Genomic DNA, 17,260 nt, shown 5'->3' on the forward strand with positions numbered 1-17,260 from the left:
GCTTCCAGTGTGAGTCAGGGGGGATGGGTTACAGTGTGAGTCAGGGGGATAGCTTCCAGTGTGAGTCAGGGGGATAGCTTCCAGTGTGAGTCAGGAGGATAGCTTCCAGTGCAGGTGTCTGAACTGAAATACAGACAAGTGTGTCACCCAAATGCTCTGTCAGCATATGGTCCTTGAGAGCTCTTTGCTGAAACCTCACATTCAAGGAACCAGCTTCCTTCTGTCCTCTTGGCTATATTTATGCCATTTTTTTAGTTAAAAAGAAGGTTTTAATTGATTGTTATTTCTTTGGGCTGGGGCGGTAGGTCTTTCCATGCAGTCCAGGCTGGCCTCAAACTCCTGCCCTTCCTGCTTTTGCCTCCTGACTGCTGCAGGTCCAGACATGTGCCTCCACACGCAACCCCTTTGCCCTTGTAGTAGTGGCTCTTGTGTCTCTTTTGTTATAGCAGCGTGGTTCTAGCTGAGACAGTGGTAAAGCATTTCCTGGGTGCAAACTTTGTCCTCTCCCTTATCCAATCTTTGCTTTTAAAGAAACTAGTACTTTTTTATATTCATTCCCTGGCTCTGTCCAGATGGTAACTGTGGCTGAGCAGTGCAGGCTCTTTGAGTGCTCCTGTCTGGAAGCTTTTGTCCCTCGCAGTGTCCGCCAGCAGCATGCCACAGGAGGGAGCAGCGGCAGGTAGCCCCCTCGGCTGCTGAGCTCCTGCAAGCCTGTGTATCTGACCCTTGTGCAGCCTGGGAAGTTGGAGCTCCACAGCCTTTGGCAGTAGCTGACAGCATCCATTACGTAAGGCCTGGATAGCAGGATTCCTCCAGCCTTTGAGAGTGACTCGTGTTAGAGTTCCAGGGCCTTCAGCCTCTGACTCTGGACCCTGAAGACTCAGCAGCACTCTAAAATTCTTCAGTGACAGTGGCCAGAATCTCCCCTCCCTGGCTCGTATAGCCTCCTTCAACCCCGGCACATCGTCTCCTCTAGTTTCTCTGTCACCCTATTCCTACGCTTGTCATTCTCTCAAACTGCCCAGCCGCCTCCTCTTCAGCTACCAAGGAGCCACCTTTTGTAACCTGGCTCGTTAGCTGCCCAGCTGTTGCGACTGCTGTCGCTTTGATGACCCAGCCGTCACTGCTGCTACTCCTCTGCTGCTGCTTTCTCCAATGTCACCAGCTCGCCCCACACTACCAGAGCAGGCAGAAACAAAAGCCGTCCCAGAGAAGCCTTTTGTGGGGCCTGCTGCTGGGAAAACAATGGCATGAGCATAGGTAAAGTCTCTCAGGCAGCTTGTCCTGGGAACCTGAACCTCCGCTTATATAAGCAGAGAAGGCGTGTTGGGCCAATCAGGGCCCATCTTGCACGTAAATGAAGGCTTGTGTTTTTACCGATAAACAGCCTTTTTACTTTCCCACTGGTTAGAACAGCCTCTCAGCTAGGTCATCAGGGACGTGGGCCCCCTCATTCACAGAAACTTTGTGCCCCAAAAAAGTCTGATGCAAAAGTGAAACAGCCCTGGAGGAGGCTGTGCCTTCAGGAACTGGAGCATCCAGTTGTGACTGTTAGGTAGTTTTTGCAAGGCTTCTATGGGATGCTCAAAATGACTGGCGCTGGCATAGGCGTAGACTGGTCCTTTAGATGGCTTGCTCCGTTCCTTTCCAGGCTTTGTCAGCTCGGGTCTTACTGACCACGTAATCCCCGTCCCACCCCTGTTATGTTTGTAACGGCCTTCACCAGTTGTTTACTCCTGCCTTAGGGTTCCTTCTAGGACTTAGTGTAGGGAAGTATCGTCTTAGTAAGTTTGGGGAGTGCAGTCGCTGTTTCAAAGGGCACAGGAGGGACAGTGTTTATTCAGCATCTTCTCGACCACCTTCTGGAGTGAGGTTACAGCACCCTCATCAAGTGCCCAATATAGTGTTCCAAAACCTTGAGTTTTCTTACCTTTTGTTTAAAAAAGATATTTTCCCCAGTAGATGAATTAAGCAAAGCTTTTTATTTAATTAGTTAGTATGTATGTATGTATGTATGTATGTATGTATGTATGTATGAATTATGTATTCTCATTGTAGAACAGGGTCCACAGACGTTGCTGAAAATGCCTGTCTAAATGAGTCAATTTTGAGAAAGGGTACTGTGGTAGTTTGAATGTGGTTGGCCCCCATAATCTCGTAGGGAGTGGCACTCTTAGCAGGTGTGGCTCTGTTGGAGTGGATTTGACCTTATTGGAGGAAGCGTGCCACTCTGGGGAGTGGGCTTTGAGGATTCCTATGCTCAGGACACTGTGTCCTGTTGACTTCCCATTGCCTGCATGATGGAGCACTCTCAGCTCCAGCACCACGTCTGTCTGCCTGCACACTGCCATGCTCTCCTTCATGATCATAATGGGCTGAACCTTTGAAACCAAGTGAGCCGCCCTCACTTAGCATGCTTTCTTTATAAGAGTTGCCTTGGTCATGGTGTCTCAGCAATAAAAAAAACCCCAAACTAAGGCAGATACAACTGAAGCCGTGCAGCCTGAGGGATAAAGAGGGACTGTCCTGGCGGTGAGGGGCGGCGTGTGAGACTCTCTGGAGAACAGAACAATCAGATGCACACCCGAGTGAAGCTACTGTGGTCTGTTGGGCGTTAGAAGAAATAGGAAGCATGGTGATATGGGTGAAACTGAAGTGAATCCTGAAGGAGACCAGGAGATTTAAAATAACCGCTGAACGCATGAGAGTCGGCAGGACGTGGTGGCACATGCCTTCAATCCCAGCAGATCTCTGCAGGTTTGCGGCCAGCCTCATCTCTAAGAATTTCAGGCCAGCCTTGGCTGCATAGTGAATGAGACCGTGGAGGGGAAGGAAGGGTGGACAAGGGAGGATCCGTCTCTCGGGGTGGTGACAATAGCGTCCCGGCGAGAAAAGGCGGAGAGAGAGGCCTGGTTTGGCTGCAGAGCCCCTGCAGCCATCAGTGCTAAGTCTGCGTCCAGAAACCTGTCCTCTGGTTTTGCTGTTAAACACTAGCAAGCCTGAAAGAAAGCAATGTGTAACGTATGTTCTCCTTTTGTCACCAGAAGGTGGATTTTTCCTCCAACCAGATTATGGAAATGTGTGACCTGTCGGCATACAACACTCTGACTCAACTCATTTTGGACCGTATCCTTTGGATGCTGGGAAGGGGAGGCTGTGGGGATTTGCTCCACTGGAGAGGGTGTTCCAGTCTACACGAAGTAGTATCAGATAAGTGATTGCCCTGAAGTGTGTGGCTCGTGTAACTGAATAAGAACCAGTAGTCATAAAACATGGAAAGAGATTTGCTTACCAAGAACCCGTCCTACAGGCCAAAGCTTGCCGTGGCCTTCTGACCCCAGCAAGCAGAGAAGAAGAATATTAAGCTTGTTTCTTGATTATAGACCTAAGGAAGTTCTGTTAAATGAACATGTATCTTCAAATTTATTTAAAATTTTGCCTTATTTTTTTTTTATACAAATTCAGAGTCTGAAAAACCTAGATTTGTCATGAGGAAAATTGGTAGGAGTTCATATTGCTGTCTTTAAATAAAGCAAGGCATTCTAGTGTGTTATTTATTTATTTTGTTGGGGGAATCAAACCTGGGATCTCACACATGCTTGGTAAGTGCTCTTCCCCAGACCCTATAGCTCCAGCTAAAATGTATTTAACTAAAAACAAAAGAAAGGACCAGTTTTTGATTGCCTCCAGGAACATACATGTATGCATTGCATGAACCATGCTCCCGTGCAAGCAGAATGCCGACTTCCACTTGTGGAGCCTGAGCCAAAAAGGTTAACTCAGGATCTTTGTGTCTAATGAGCTTGAATCTCCTCTTTACACCAGAGACTGGTGTTCTCTGGGTAATAAGCCAGCAGGGCTCTCTGTTGCTCAGCAAGCATCTTCCCCCCCCCCCTTGAGAATTTGGGGAGCAGAACGGCGCATGGGTTGACTTCCCCTGAGTGTCTCATTCCAGGGATGAGGCAGCGGCCTTGTTTGTAGTAAGTCTGAGGTTTGCAGAGGTGGTGATCCAGGAGGCGGACTTTGTAGAGAAAGTCTCTACTCATGAGGAATGCTCAAGCCCATCCCCACTCCCTTTCAAACTCATCGATGAAATAAGCAGTGAATGAGCTGTTAGGTGGTGCTCATGAGTAGCCCAACAGAGGCATCAGATCACGATGTCAACGAAATGTTTCCACAGCAGATCAGAGGCACACACATACGCAACACCTTCCTATAGAACCTTGGCTTTATGCTTGACCATGGTATGTAATGAATGTTCAGAGAGAGAGAGAGAGAGGGAGAGAGAGAGAGAAGAGAGAGAGAGGAGGGGGGAAGAGAGAGGGAGAGAGAGAGAGAGGGAGAGAGAGAGAGAGAGAGAGAGAGAGAGAGAGAGAGAGAGAGAGAGAACTCAGAAGCCACCTGGCTTGGAAATCCACTTGCCTCTGACTATGTAGGAGAATGCTGCCCAGAGGGACCAGCATAGCATAGCCTGGAACTTGTAGAAATTTAGATCCTTTTGTTCTGCCCAAGGCCTATTTGAACCAAGTATCTGGACAATTGCAGTGTAGGTTAAAGCTAAGAAACTGGCTATATTCTAAAGCCCTGCCTGTCAGAGGGGCTCGGCACTCAGAGGTCCTGCCTGTGCCTCAGGGTACCTGGAGAACAGAACGGACCTGGGGATATGGAGAACTTCCATTGGAATTGCCAATAAAAACAACTCTCACGTATTGTAGAAGCAAAATATGGGATTTCGTTTAAAACATTGCTATCACAGGAGGTTTAAATTTTTTAAAATAAATTTAGCTTTCCATGTACAAAAGTAAAATATTAGAACTTTGTGACTGTCAAATAATGTAGTGATAAAGAATTAGGTTTTCTTTTTAGAATGTTGACATTAGATGTAGCAGTTGAGTCTTATCACTGACATATGGAGAGTAATTATATCAAGACTTATGGAAATCCCAGAGCCTGGGCATATAGAGTATATTATAGCATCTTTACCTGTATTTGAAAAACTGCAGAGGCAAATAGCCAAAACAAATGTTCTTCTTGAGTTATTAATGAAACAAAATTACAAGTAGTTTAATATCAGAAACTTTACAATTATAATTAATACTAACAGATTCAGGAAAATATTTTTTCCCTAAAAAAGAAAACTCAAGTGATATATAAAATTTAATGAAATCCAGTACTCTTTAATTTTTATCACATTTTATAATTTATTTTGTATGCATGCATGTTTGTGGGTGCACACAGCATGTGTCCAGACGGAGGTCAGAGGACAACTTTTGGGAGTTAGTTTTCTCTCTTTCCACAATGTGGGTCTCAGGGATCCAACTCAGGCCACCAAGCTTGGTACCCAGGGCCTTTAGGCATCTTCTCAGCTCCCAAATCCAGTACCCTTTCACAGTGCAACTCAGGAAACTAAAGTGTTTTCTCTGAGTATGTTCTCTACACAAGTATTTTAAGCACTCTAATCTAAGTGAGCACACGGAGAGGATCTCTTTGGAACTTGTCTGTGCTCATGACATTGGCTCAACCACTTTGAGAAGACAGCCTTAAGTTCTCTGATAAAGGTGAGTTTCTACTCACTATGGCCTGGCGCTTCCGACTCCTACAGGAAGTCACATGTGCCAGGAGGCTTGCAGAGGGATGCTTATTGTGGTGTTGGCTGCGATGACAAAGAAATGGAAACACACCAATTGCTCATCAGGAGGAGATGTAAATAAATTACGCTATTGTCTGGTCATAGCAAATGATATAGGAGCGAAGATGGGTGAGATATACCAACGGGTTCAGCAGAGATGAATTCTTAAGGTTTCTCAAGTCTTTGTTTTATTTTGTGTTTGTGAATGTTCTGCCGGCATGTATGAATGTATGTGCACTTCATGTATGCCTGGTGCCCGGGGAGGCCAGAAAAGGGAATCAGATCCCCTGGAACTAGAGTAACAGATGTTTGCGAGCCTCCATGTGAGTGCTGGGAATTGAACCTGGGTCCTCTGCAAGAGCAGCTCCTTTTAATCTATGAGACATCTCTCCATCCCAGAGATGAATTCTAATAAAAATAAATATAACCTAGGTATAAAGGGGAAAGACACAATTCAAGCATAGTATATATTTTTGAGAGGCAGACACAAAGATTGAACAGGAGGTGTGTGTGTGTGAGAGAGAGCGCGCACACACACACATGTGTGCGTGTGTATGTGTTAGAACAGAAGCTCAGGATCTCATACATCTAGGCTACTGTTCTACAACAGAGCCAAACTCCTAGCTCCCTTATATAGCTTAAGAGTCCATTCTATCCAAGAATTAAAAACTGGATTTCTTTTCATTTATTTTTATTTATATATATGTGTGTGCATATGTGCAAATGTGTGTGCATCCACACATGCTTGCTTTTCTGTATGTGTACATGTGTGCAGGTCCACAGAGGCCAGAAGAGGGTGTTGTGTGTCCCAGAACTGGAATTACAGGCAGTTGTGAGCTGCCTCATGTGGGTGCTGGGAGCCATACTCAGGTCCTCTGCAAGAGCAGTACATATTCTTAACCGCTGAGCCTTCTCTCCAGTCCCAAACTGTGGAAAGTCTTAATTGAGTCTTTTGAAAATAAACCAATTATGCTTGTAATATAAAGTGATTATAGTAGATTATATTACTATCTTGAACTACATTGTTAACTATAAGGAATCAATTTTTTAGTTTATCATATTAGATTATTTTATCTTTGCCTGTGTAGATAATTGATGATTACTTGATAATCATCCTGAATTACAAGGTGAGAAATTTAGTCAAGGTTAAGTAGATTTGCTTATTATTAAGTAAAGATGTAGTTTATTCTCTACCTTACAAGTATTGATGGGTCGTTAATAAATTAAAAACATGATTCATAGAATTTGAGAGGCCATCCAGCGTATTTTATGGTAAAGGAGCTGGAGACCCAGGGAAGGTCAACTTGTTGGAGCTCTCTGGAAAATCACTCTGAAGTTACCATTCTGAATCTTATTAGTTTGCGCACGCTATAATCCATTGAGTGATTACTGTTTTTATAACACTGCTGTTTAAGCTATATGCATATTTCCTTTCCCCTTAACACTCACTTCTGTGGCAGAGACCACTCTCTCAGGATTGGCTGTGGTTAAAGCCACCATCATGACTCTCCACTAAGAGAATCCTGATGGATTTCGGCCTCAGTTCTCAGTTACTGTTTTCTGTACACCCAAACCATGTTTTATGATTGTAGACAAATGAATAAGAGCAAATGCCGAACTGGTGAATAATTCACGCCGAGCATTTATGAACTGCTGACAGCAATGCCGGAATGTAAAAATATATTCTTGGGTTCCCCAGGCCCCAGTCATAAAGTTATGCTTAAGTGCCACAGGGTTCCTTCACTTGGCTTCCATAACAATCTAAAATCCCACTGTCAATGATTTATTCACAAAAATAGTAAAACTTCAGAGCTGGAAAGCAACGCAGCGATTGCGAGTTCTTGGAGGCTTTCTCCTGATAGCCCTCCTTTAATATTATAATGCCCCTAAGAGGATTAATGCAGTAAGCTAATTCATCGAAATAGTTTAGTGATTTATCAGATTGTATTTCTTCTTATCGGAAACTCCCCAGACCTCGGGAAGAATGTGAAATAATAATGTTAGGAGGAAGGGCAAGAAGCCCTCCGTGAAGGATCTTAAAATAAGAAGACAGGAGATTAGAGGGTTGAAGGTATTCTGCCTGGGAAGTGTGCCTCGCTGGGAACAGAGAGCTGCTCACAGCCACGCGTACTGATTGTAATCAGCACCTTAGTGCTGTGTAACCTGACTGCTGAAATAAGGAGGAAAGAGGCGTGGCCATGTAAAGGGTGTGGTCATTCCTGGGAAGTGTATCCCAGGACTCCTCAGACGTCCAAGCCACGGATGCGCAAATCCCTTGTATGTCATGAGATAGATGCTATGTCACATGCTGTTGGGAATAATAACAAGGAAAAAGCCGTATGACTTCGATACAGTTGTATGGTTTCTGCATCAAGCGTTTTCATCATGTGGTTGATTGGCTGAATAAAAGGGTGTAGAATCTATGCAGATGCAGGGCCAGCATGACTGGAGGTTTCTCTCCCACCTGCCAGCTTCCAAATAACCACTCTGAGGCTTACTATTTACTATAATGGCTTGGCCGATGGCTCAGGCTTCTTACTGGCCAGCTCTACATATTTAAATTAACCCGTTTCTATTAGTTTGTATTTTACTGTGGGCTTATGGCTTGTTAGCTCACATCTTGTTTCTCTGGCAGCTGCTGGTGTCTTCCAGACTCCACCTTCTTTTTTTCCCTTTCCCTTTGCTTAGATTTCCCACCTGGCTCTATTCTGCCTCGCTGTTCGCCAAATAAGCTTCATTATTAACCAATGGCAGCAAAACATATTCACAACATACGGACGGGCATCCCACACCAGGCCAGCATATCCTTTACTTGTGAGTCCAAGTAACTTATGGTGCCTGAAATCCTTCAGTGTTAAGGGGAGTGAGACTTGGGAAGTGGGAGGAGACAGTAGGGAATGAGCACTGGTCTCCACAGGGATGCTGGTTGAACTCAGTTTTTGCAGAACCCCTTGAGCAGCCACAGCGGGATCTGTTGGAGCCAGGGCCGTGGTTGCAATGAGGCACCGAGTTTCTCCTTTCTCTCCTCTCAGTTCTCATTTCAGAAAACTTGACACGTAGCAGTGACAGGGAGAGAGGAAGCTGGAGGCACCAGGGGAGTTGAGACAGTCTCTGGAGTCTTAGAAATAAGCTTTTCCAATTCCCGATGTCACTGTCATGGCTAGGACTCCTATGTTCCAGCTCCTGGCTCTTGCCTGCTTCTGGCAGCTGCCCACTGCATCCGTTCACTCTGCTGTGATTCGGAGCATCTTCTTCTGGTTGGGATAGAGTTTCCAGGGCACCATTGTTTCTGTTAAACCGGGCTTAAATACTTTGTTCTCTCTGACACTGAGCAGATGGCTATTTGAAGTTTTCATGGCTTAGTTTTTGTTGCCAAAGATTGCGTGCTGCAGAGATATTTCATACACAGCTGTGTGAGATAATTTAATCTCTCATTTCCTATATTTCATGCGCATCTTTCATGATAGCCCGTATCTACAAAGAGCTGGCCTTCATCTGTTTCCAAAACCATTGTTTAGCCAGCCTAGAGAAAATGGGATCTGAAAGACAGTGTTTGTGAGTAAGTATCTGTTTGTATGGCTGTTTTGGCAGAGACCCTACTCATAGGAGATTTGAAATGGCATATTGACCTCCACAAAACTCTGTGTTTCTGCCCATGGCTGGAATCTGGAACCAGCAAGAGAAGCCTAGAAATTTCTGCTACATTTGGTAACATTATCCGATTTTGGTAACATTATCCGATTTTCTTATTTATCTCTATCCTTAGTCCAGCTCTTTTTGGATTCAGTCCCAGCCTTGATTCATCCATTTCCATGCTACACATTAGAGAATGTGACGCTTGGCCATGTGTCTGTAATGTAGTTATGATATGAGAACCTTAGAGTTTTGAAGAATAGCTCATTCACACCCTTTTAAAAACAAACAAGTTCTCAGACAATTCCATGCATGTATATCATATTTTCTGGCTATTCGTATCCCACCTTCTCTCATTTCCACTCCGGTCAGTACCCTCTCTCCCCAGCATGTCCCTTCTTGACATTCATGTCTTCTTGTTTGATGACTCACTTAGTTTAGCAGGGCTGTCTGTGTGGTCATGAGCTTAAAACAACCTGCTGGAACCAGTGAGTACACAACTCATGGAAAAGAGTGACCAACACTCCCCCACTCCCAAAATATATCAGTAGCCAGCAATTTAAGAGAGAGGGGTAGGGCTCCATGAGCCCCTTCTTCGCCTTGACTATTGACAAGGCCAGTCTTATGCAGCCCAGTGCAGGCTCAAAGAGCTACTGTGAGGTCACTATTGTAATGGCTGTGTTATGGCCTGAAGACAATTCTGCAGCCCTTCCCCTGTCTTCCAGCCCTCACTTTTCTTTCCTCTTTAACTTACCAAGCCCAAGAGGGGTGGTGTAAACATCCTTTTCAGGACTGCACACCCAACCATCGCTGACTTTCAACACCATGTTCAGCCACGAGGCTCCGTGTTCACAGTCATTCCCTGCAGAGAGGAGCTTCTCTCACTAAGACTGAACGTTGTGTTTGTTTATGGGCATGAACGTGAACATTTTGAAGGAAGTTTGAGTCCATGTCAAGTTAGCTAAACAATAGCAGTTAAGTTCCTCTGGAGCATAACCATGGGTTTCCAGTCAAGTGTTCGTACCAAGCATGAATTCTCTCCTGTGAAGTGCGCCTCAAATAAAGAGACAGTTGGTTACCCCATAATCATCGTGCCATTATTGCTCCAGTATCACACCCAATTTTTATTTATTTTTCCCCATGTCTTAACTCCTAGCCTCATACCAACTCGGTGTTATCACCATGTTACAAAGGCAAACCTGATAGTGAAGGGTTGTGTAAACCAGATTGGGGTTTTGGATTTATCCTATTAAAATTTAAAAATGTTTGATTTATGTGTGTTTTTGTATTTGTGTGGGAATGTGCACACGAGTGTAGATCCCACTGAAGGCACTGGATTTTCTGGAGCTGACATTGCAGGTGATTGTGAGCCATCTGATGTGGGGGCTGGCATGCAAGCTCAGGTCACCTGCAAAAGCAGCACATACTTTTAACCAGTAAGCCACCACTCCCACCTACTCCGTGACAATTTTTTTAATTAGACAGAACATCTAATCAACATTTTGAAATAATTAACCTGATTTTAGCCCGCGAGGCTCTTGAGGGCAGAAAGTAATGGTTGTAAAAGCAACCCATTGATGCTAAAGGGGAGTGGAGTTGGCAGCTGGGTAAAAACCAAGGACTCCTAAAGACAGGTTTCAGAGCATCAATATCTGGTCTTACTGATTAACTAGATGCTGTAAAGAATGAGAGAAAATGGTGATGTTACAGCTACTTGGGAGGCAAAGCTGGGCCCTGGTGGAGCAGTGGCGTTCATCCCTGGGAACTAGTCAGGGGGTTTGAGGACGGAAAAGGCCTAGCTGAACACTCAGCTTTGGAATTGCTGTCTGGACCGACTGCAAGCCTGGGACACGAGGTAAACTTTAAAATGTGATCGGTGAGAACAGAAACAGCAGATGGTGATATTAGAGCAGACTTCTAAGCTTCCTGTATTTGAACGGGAGAAGAGAAGCCAATACCAGTGGGAAGAAAGGGCTGCTTCCCTCCCTGAGAGGGTGTTGGCCGTCCAGACACACCCATTTGCTGTAGCAAAGATGATCTATCTATCTATCTATCTATCTATCTATCTATCTATCTATCTATCTATCTATCCCTGTTCACATTGCCTCAGGGTGACCCTGCCTTCCAAACTCCTGCTTGAGGGGAGCCACATGAGTTCCCCCATGGAGACCATTAAGTAACCCAGAGAAACACCACCCATGAGACAGCTCTGAACTGATGTTTTCGTCCATAGTATTAAATGAATCACATGTGGATACAAATCCTATGCCTTTAAAATTTTATAGAAGTGATGTTTTCTCCTATATGAAAAACATAAGATTTAGTTAGGTAGGGCTTGTCCTATATGGGGCATAAAATATTCATTTATTCAAACTCTTGTCTGATTTTTCAAGTGATAATTTAACACTGATTTTATTTTATATTTTTATTTTTTTATTTTTTTGAGTGTATATGTATGTATGTGTGTCTGTGTTTCGCCAAGGTGCCTGTGTGAAGGTCAGAGGATCATTTTTAGGCATTGATCCTCTCCTCCCATCATGTGAGACCTAGGGATTGACATCAAGTAACTTTACCTGCTCAGCCATCTCCCTGGCCCAGCACTGATGTGTGTGTGTGTGTGTGTGTGTGTGTGTGTGTGTGTGTGTGTGTGTAACGTTTCCAAAGACTCTGAATAACATTTTCCTTAAACATAGTTGTCATATACAGACAATGAGATAGAAGAAATCATTGGGTTAGAGAACTGCATCAGCCTGACCCACCTCAGTCTGGCTGACAACAAGATCACAACCATCAGCGGCTTGGGAACACTACCCATCAAAGTGCTTTGTTTGGTGAGTCCAACAAGACGCCGTTCTTTGTGGAAGTAGTGGCTATTGTTTAAGAAGTGCGTGAATTATGACGACTTAGGATTTTTCTTTGCGCCTTATAGCATCTGGTATGCATTCATGCCCCTGTGCATGGGATCAATAGCCCCTGCTCAAGTAAAGCCAGTTTCAAATTCCGTATGCAGATTATTTAGATAGTCAGTTTTCTAGTCTGTGGAAGAAAGTGTATTTCGACAAGTAGTTTTTAATATTATATATTTCGTTGGTGAAAATAACAGTTGAGCATAGTAAGCATGCTCAAATTTATGCATGCAGATGTTTCCCAGGCTCTGAACTCAAGCAGCCCATCTATACAAGTGCATGCTGGTCTCCCAGTCTGGAAGTCATAAGCTGCGCAGAGAGGAAATGCGTAGTGCGGTCAGAAAGACTCCATCCGATTGCTGTTTTCCCTAGGACAGCGCCTTTTTGAAGCCCTGTGATATGCCATGTGACCAAAACGCAAATGAAAGCTGAGACAGTTGGCCAGCAAGTCAGCAGGATCCCAATAGTCCCAAAGATGCACGCGGTCTCTATAAATTAGCAGTATGGGTCACTAGTGTGTGTGTGAGCGTGCTAATGCTCTGTGTACAGGAGTCTTCCTCCTCTTCCCCTCCCTCCTAGCCTTAGACGGCTCTGTTGGCCTTTATCACACCCATCAGAGGGTGGCCAGGGAGCTTTTCAATGAGGCTTGTGTCTTAATCATGTTTATGTCTCTCTCCCAGGAAGCTGTGTTAAATGACATATTGGGTTATGTGTCCATTTTTTAAATTTGACTTTTTAAATTTAAAAACAAGATTTTTCATTTTACATACCAATCCCAGTTCCTCCTCTCTCTCCTCCTTCTGCTAGCCCCCGCCTTTCCCCCACCCCATTCCCCTCACTCCTCAGAGAGGGTAAGGCCTCCCAAGAGGAGTCAACAAAGTCTGGCACATCAAATTGAGCCTGGACCAAGGCCTTCCCCCCATATCTAGACTGAGCAAGGTCTCCCTCCATAGGGAATGGGCTCCAAAAAGCCAGTTTATGCACTAAGGATAAATCCTGATGCCGCTGACAGTTCCCCACAGACTGTCACTCACATTCAGAGGGCCTACTTCAGGCCCTCGCGGGTTCCCCAGCTGTCGGTCCAGACTCAGTGAGCTCCCACCTGCATGCATATATTTTTTTAACTTAAAAATTATTTTTTATTCTATGTCTTTGCCTACATGAGTGTTTATGAAACACTTTCATGCCTGGTGCTCAGGGAGTCAAGGAGGTGGCACAGGATCCCCTAGGACTGGAGTTACAGACAGTCTTGAGCCACCATGTGGGACCTGGGGATTGAAACGGGAAAAGCAGCCAGTGCTCTTAACTACCGAGTCATTTCTCCAGCCCTACGTGCACATCTTTGTACATGCACATAGGAATTCCTTATTTAACCACAGATCACTGAGATTTGGCTCTGTGATGTTGTTTCTTCCTCTTAAAGCTCAAAATACTTCTCGCCCTCCATGGAGTTCAGAGAGGGTGGAAGACCGGCCTTCCAGCGCCATTCAGAGAAAAGCTTCACGAATCCCCTGAGAGTTTATGTTTTCTGTGCTCAAGGAGTGACAGATATTACTAAAACTGTGCATTTTACTTTCATCCTGTGTCTCGTTAATCACATGACCCTGGCTGGCACTAGCATTCTTGCTATTTTTTTTCTGCCAATAAATGAGATAAGTAAGTAGTTTTAGTTCCTGCACCCAGCACCAAGGCGGGCCAGAAAATACAGAATATGCCGTTACTCATTTTCACTGAAGTTCTGAGAGTTAGAAAGTTGCCTTTTCCAAATTTGAATAAAATTCATAACCCAAATGATGCACACTTGCTTCAGCAGTTTTTATTGACTTCATTTTTAATTCATGGAATCAGAACATCATTTGGTTTTGTTATTGACAAGAACTCAGTGTACAGTACAGTAAAAAGAGCAAACCAACCGCGAATACTCTGCCTTCATCCTCTGTGGGAGATGTAAAAGATGGCTTGCCGGTGGGCCATTCTGTCCTCAGAAGCGTGACAGCGTCGGACAGTGATGAAGCTTGAACTTCGCCGTGTGGGAGGAAAGGCCAGTTGGGTTCCCTGACAGACTGGCAGATGAGGAATGCTTCCTAATTGAATTTACGGCTCTCAAAGTGCTCCTTCTGCTATTCACTGAGAGGTTGGAGGAGCTGTGTGCAGAAACTTCTTAAGTCCACATTCCCGAGCGGGCCTTTGGCTCTCAGTGCCCGACAAAGGCCCTGCCTACCTGGCTTTCAGTCAGAGATTCCGTGATTCTCAGCGTCTCTCAGTCTGCCCTCTTTTACGACCATAGGCTATCCAATTAAACTTTTCTATGCCTCGCTCTGCTCAGACCATCTCCCATTCTGAAAGCCATCAGAACCCCTGAAGAATACTACATCTGTCCAGCGTATAGAAAGTGCTTCACAGTCCTTCGTGGAGAAGCGCGCTGTATATAAATTTGATCTGTGGGCAGTGTTTGAATGGGAGATTGAGCCCTCATTTCAATACATTGAATTGATATGGATATGATGGTGAGCTCAGCAGGGTCTCTTTCCTATTACTTTTCACTTTTTATAACTTTTTTTGAACTTTGAACAGGAAAATTTGATTTCACTTTGGCAAATAAGGTTATGAAGTTTTTTTTTCTTTTTATTACATTTTTTCAAATACATAGAAGTAAAAAGAATAGTATAATAAGCTCTCATGGGCTGTAACCCACCTTTAAAGGTTATTAACATTCTATTATGATATTTTAAGGAGCTATAGAATTATAGTAGTGAGCATAAATCTAGTTCATTATTGAAAAAGGATGAAAATGGGTTTCTTGCTATTCAGTGTGCCAGTGAACATTACCGATGAAAGTATTCAAACGAAAGGGAATACAGCAGTTTAAGTTTTCAGTTATTAAGTTATTCAAATATTAAGTTATATTAAATGTTTTGAGTGTTTTTTTTAAATTTAATTTAATTTTATTTTATTTTTGAGACAGGCTCTCTCTGGGTAGCCCAAGCTGTCCTGGAACTCACTATGTAGACCAGGCTGGTCTTGAACTTACAGAGATCTGCCTGCCTCTGTATCACCATACCCAGCCTGAAAACTTTAAATGTCTTAAAGATAAGTAAAACATAGTATTAACTCAAAATTTGAACTTTATGATACTTTTCGACTTAAACCGAAGGCTAAATTTTACTGTGATATTTTTCTGTTCCTTAAGGCAAAGGGGCTAAGGACTGCAGAGTATATTGGGAAGTCCTCAAAAATGAAAATTATTGTTATTGCTATTATTGCCATGGGTGTATGGAGACTGAGAAAGAGGACAACCATTTGAGTATGGGAACTTTCCCCTGTTATCAATGTCTGGGAGATGCTTGTATGTGAACTATTGAAGAGGTAGATGTGGTTATCATGATGTAGTAGGCTACCCAGTGGTAATGGCATTGAGGGAGTAACCATTGTTTTAACTAACAGTTGTGCACCCTGGACTGGATCGGAGGGCTGTTTTCTTCTGATGGGCTTGCTGGAATGTTGGGTGGTGGGGTCAGCTCATCCGGATTGCTTTGATGGCTATTAGTCTCGGGGTATTGACTCATAGGTACCAGTCTGTTAGTCTCCTATTTAGTCTCAGGGTATTTTCCCACGTGATTTGGGATTTCTGCTTGTCCAGGTGATGTTTCCATAGTAGGATGGCTGGAACATGGTATCTGTATCTAGAGCTCCTTGGATCTGAAAGCAGGCGTGACTTGGTCGTCTTGTATCTTAGAATTAGAATCAGTGTGTTTCTTTCATACTCTTTGGTTAAGGGAGGTTTTATAGGCTACCATAGGTTAAAGAGGAGGTACGACACAAGTGCAGACTCTACCAACTCAACCTTCAACAGACTTTGTGAGATGATGTCACTTGAGAATATTTCTGGAAACCGAGTATAGGTTTACCACGATGGAGCTGAAAGAGCGCATTCAGGCCGTGACTTCAGAGACCAGCATGCAGCTCTACTGATGTTTAGGTTTCAGGGGTGTGGCCTTAGTGTCTTTTCCAGCTGTGCTGAGAAACCACTGCAACAAAAGCAACCTCAGTGGGAAAGCGTTTCTTCAGCTCACAGTTCTGGGCCGCAGTCCATCCTAGCAGGGGAACCACAGCCCAGGGGCCTGAGAGAGCATGTCTTAGGGGTCCACAGAAGTCACGGAAGCAGAGAACAATGAGTAGAGCATGCTTGGGTGTGTTCAACTCCATGTCTTCAGTCTTATACAATTTAGAACCCTCTGCCTAGGGGATGGTGGTACCCACAGTGGGTGGGGCCTCCCGCCGCAGTCATTATAATCCATCTCATGTATGCCCACAGGACAGCCCATCTCACCAATCCCTTGCTGAGATTCTCTTCTCAGGCAATATGTTTATAGCAAAACTTAATGAAAAAAAAAAGAGGCCACAGATTTGCTAGAGAGCAAGGAGGGGCATATGGGAGGGTTTGGAAGGAAGAGAGAGAAGAGGGGAAATGATATAATTATATTATAATCTCAAAAATAAATTTAATAATTTGAAAAATCAAAGGGCTAACATCATAGCATACATTGTTAAAAGCTTATATTACTTAGTGTTTGACTATCTTACTGGCTGGAAAGTTCATCCTGAAGATGAAAATACTAAAATTCTAATGAAAATACTATACCCCGAGCTTTCAGGTGCAAAGCTAGGATTTCTTCTTGGGTCTCTGTGTAGATGTTTAGATAGGCGAATGATGGAAATGGGGGCAGGAAAAGAACAATTTATTGTTTTCGTTTTTAAAGAATGTGGGGTCCATGTCCAAATATGAAGATTTCTTGCATATTGCTTTAAAACACAAACTGTGTTTTATCCATTTCAGAGCAACAACCAGATTGAGAACATCACAGGTCTGGAGGAACTGAAAGCCTTGCAGAAGCTGGATCTCTCCTACAATCAGATCAGTAGTCTCCAGGGCTTGGAGAACCATGATCTCCTGGAAGTGATCAACCTAGAGGAGAACAAGGTGGATAACGTAGGGCGTGGCTCCCGTGGGTAGTGTAGGGCGTGGCTTCTGTGGGTAACATACGGTGTGGCTCCCGTGGGTAGTGTAGGGCGTGGCTTCTGTGGGTAACAT

At 44.1% G+C, this 17,260-nt stretch overlaps 1 protein-coding gene across 1 annotated transcript in view; it reads left to right on the forward strand.

Moving 5' to 3' along the window:
- The window catches only part of Lrguk (leucine rich repeats and guanylate kinase domain containing), a 114,600-nt gene that overhangs the window by 17,417 nt on the left and 79,923 nt on the right, over positions 1-17,260 (forward strand). Inside the window, exons 5-7 of the mRNA XM_005365801.3 lie at positions 3,045-3,126; positions 11,969-12,093; positions 17,006-17,149. Of these exons, the coding sequence (XP_005365858.1) occupies positions 3,045-3,126; positions 11,969-12,093; positions 17,006-17,149 (351 nt within the window). The remainder of the gene's footprint in view (positions 1-3,044; positions 3,127-11,968; positions 12,094-17,005; positions 17,150-17,260) is intronic.

This window comes from Microtus ochrogaster, unplaced genomic scaffold, assembly GCF_000317375.1.
Source record: "Microtus ochrogaster isolate Prairie Vole_2 unplaced genomic scaffold, MicOch1.0 UNK4, whole genome shotgun sequence".
In the NCBI taxonomy this organism is placed as follows: domain Eukaryota; kingdom Metazoa; phylum Chordata; class Mammalia; order Rodentia; family Cricetidae; genus Microtus; species Microtus ochrogaster.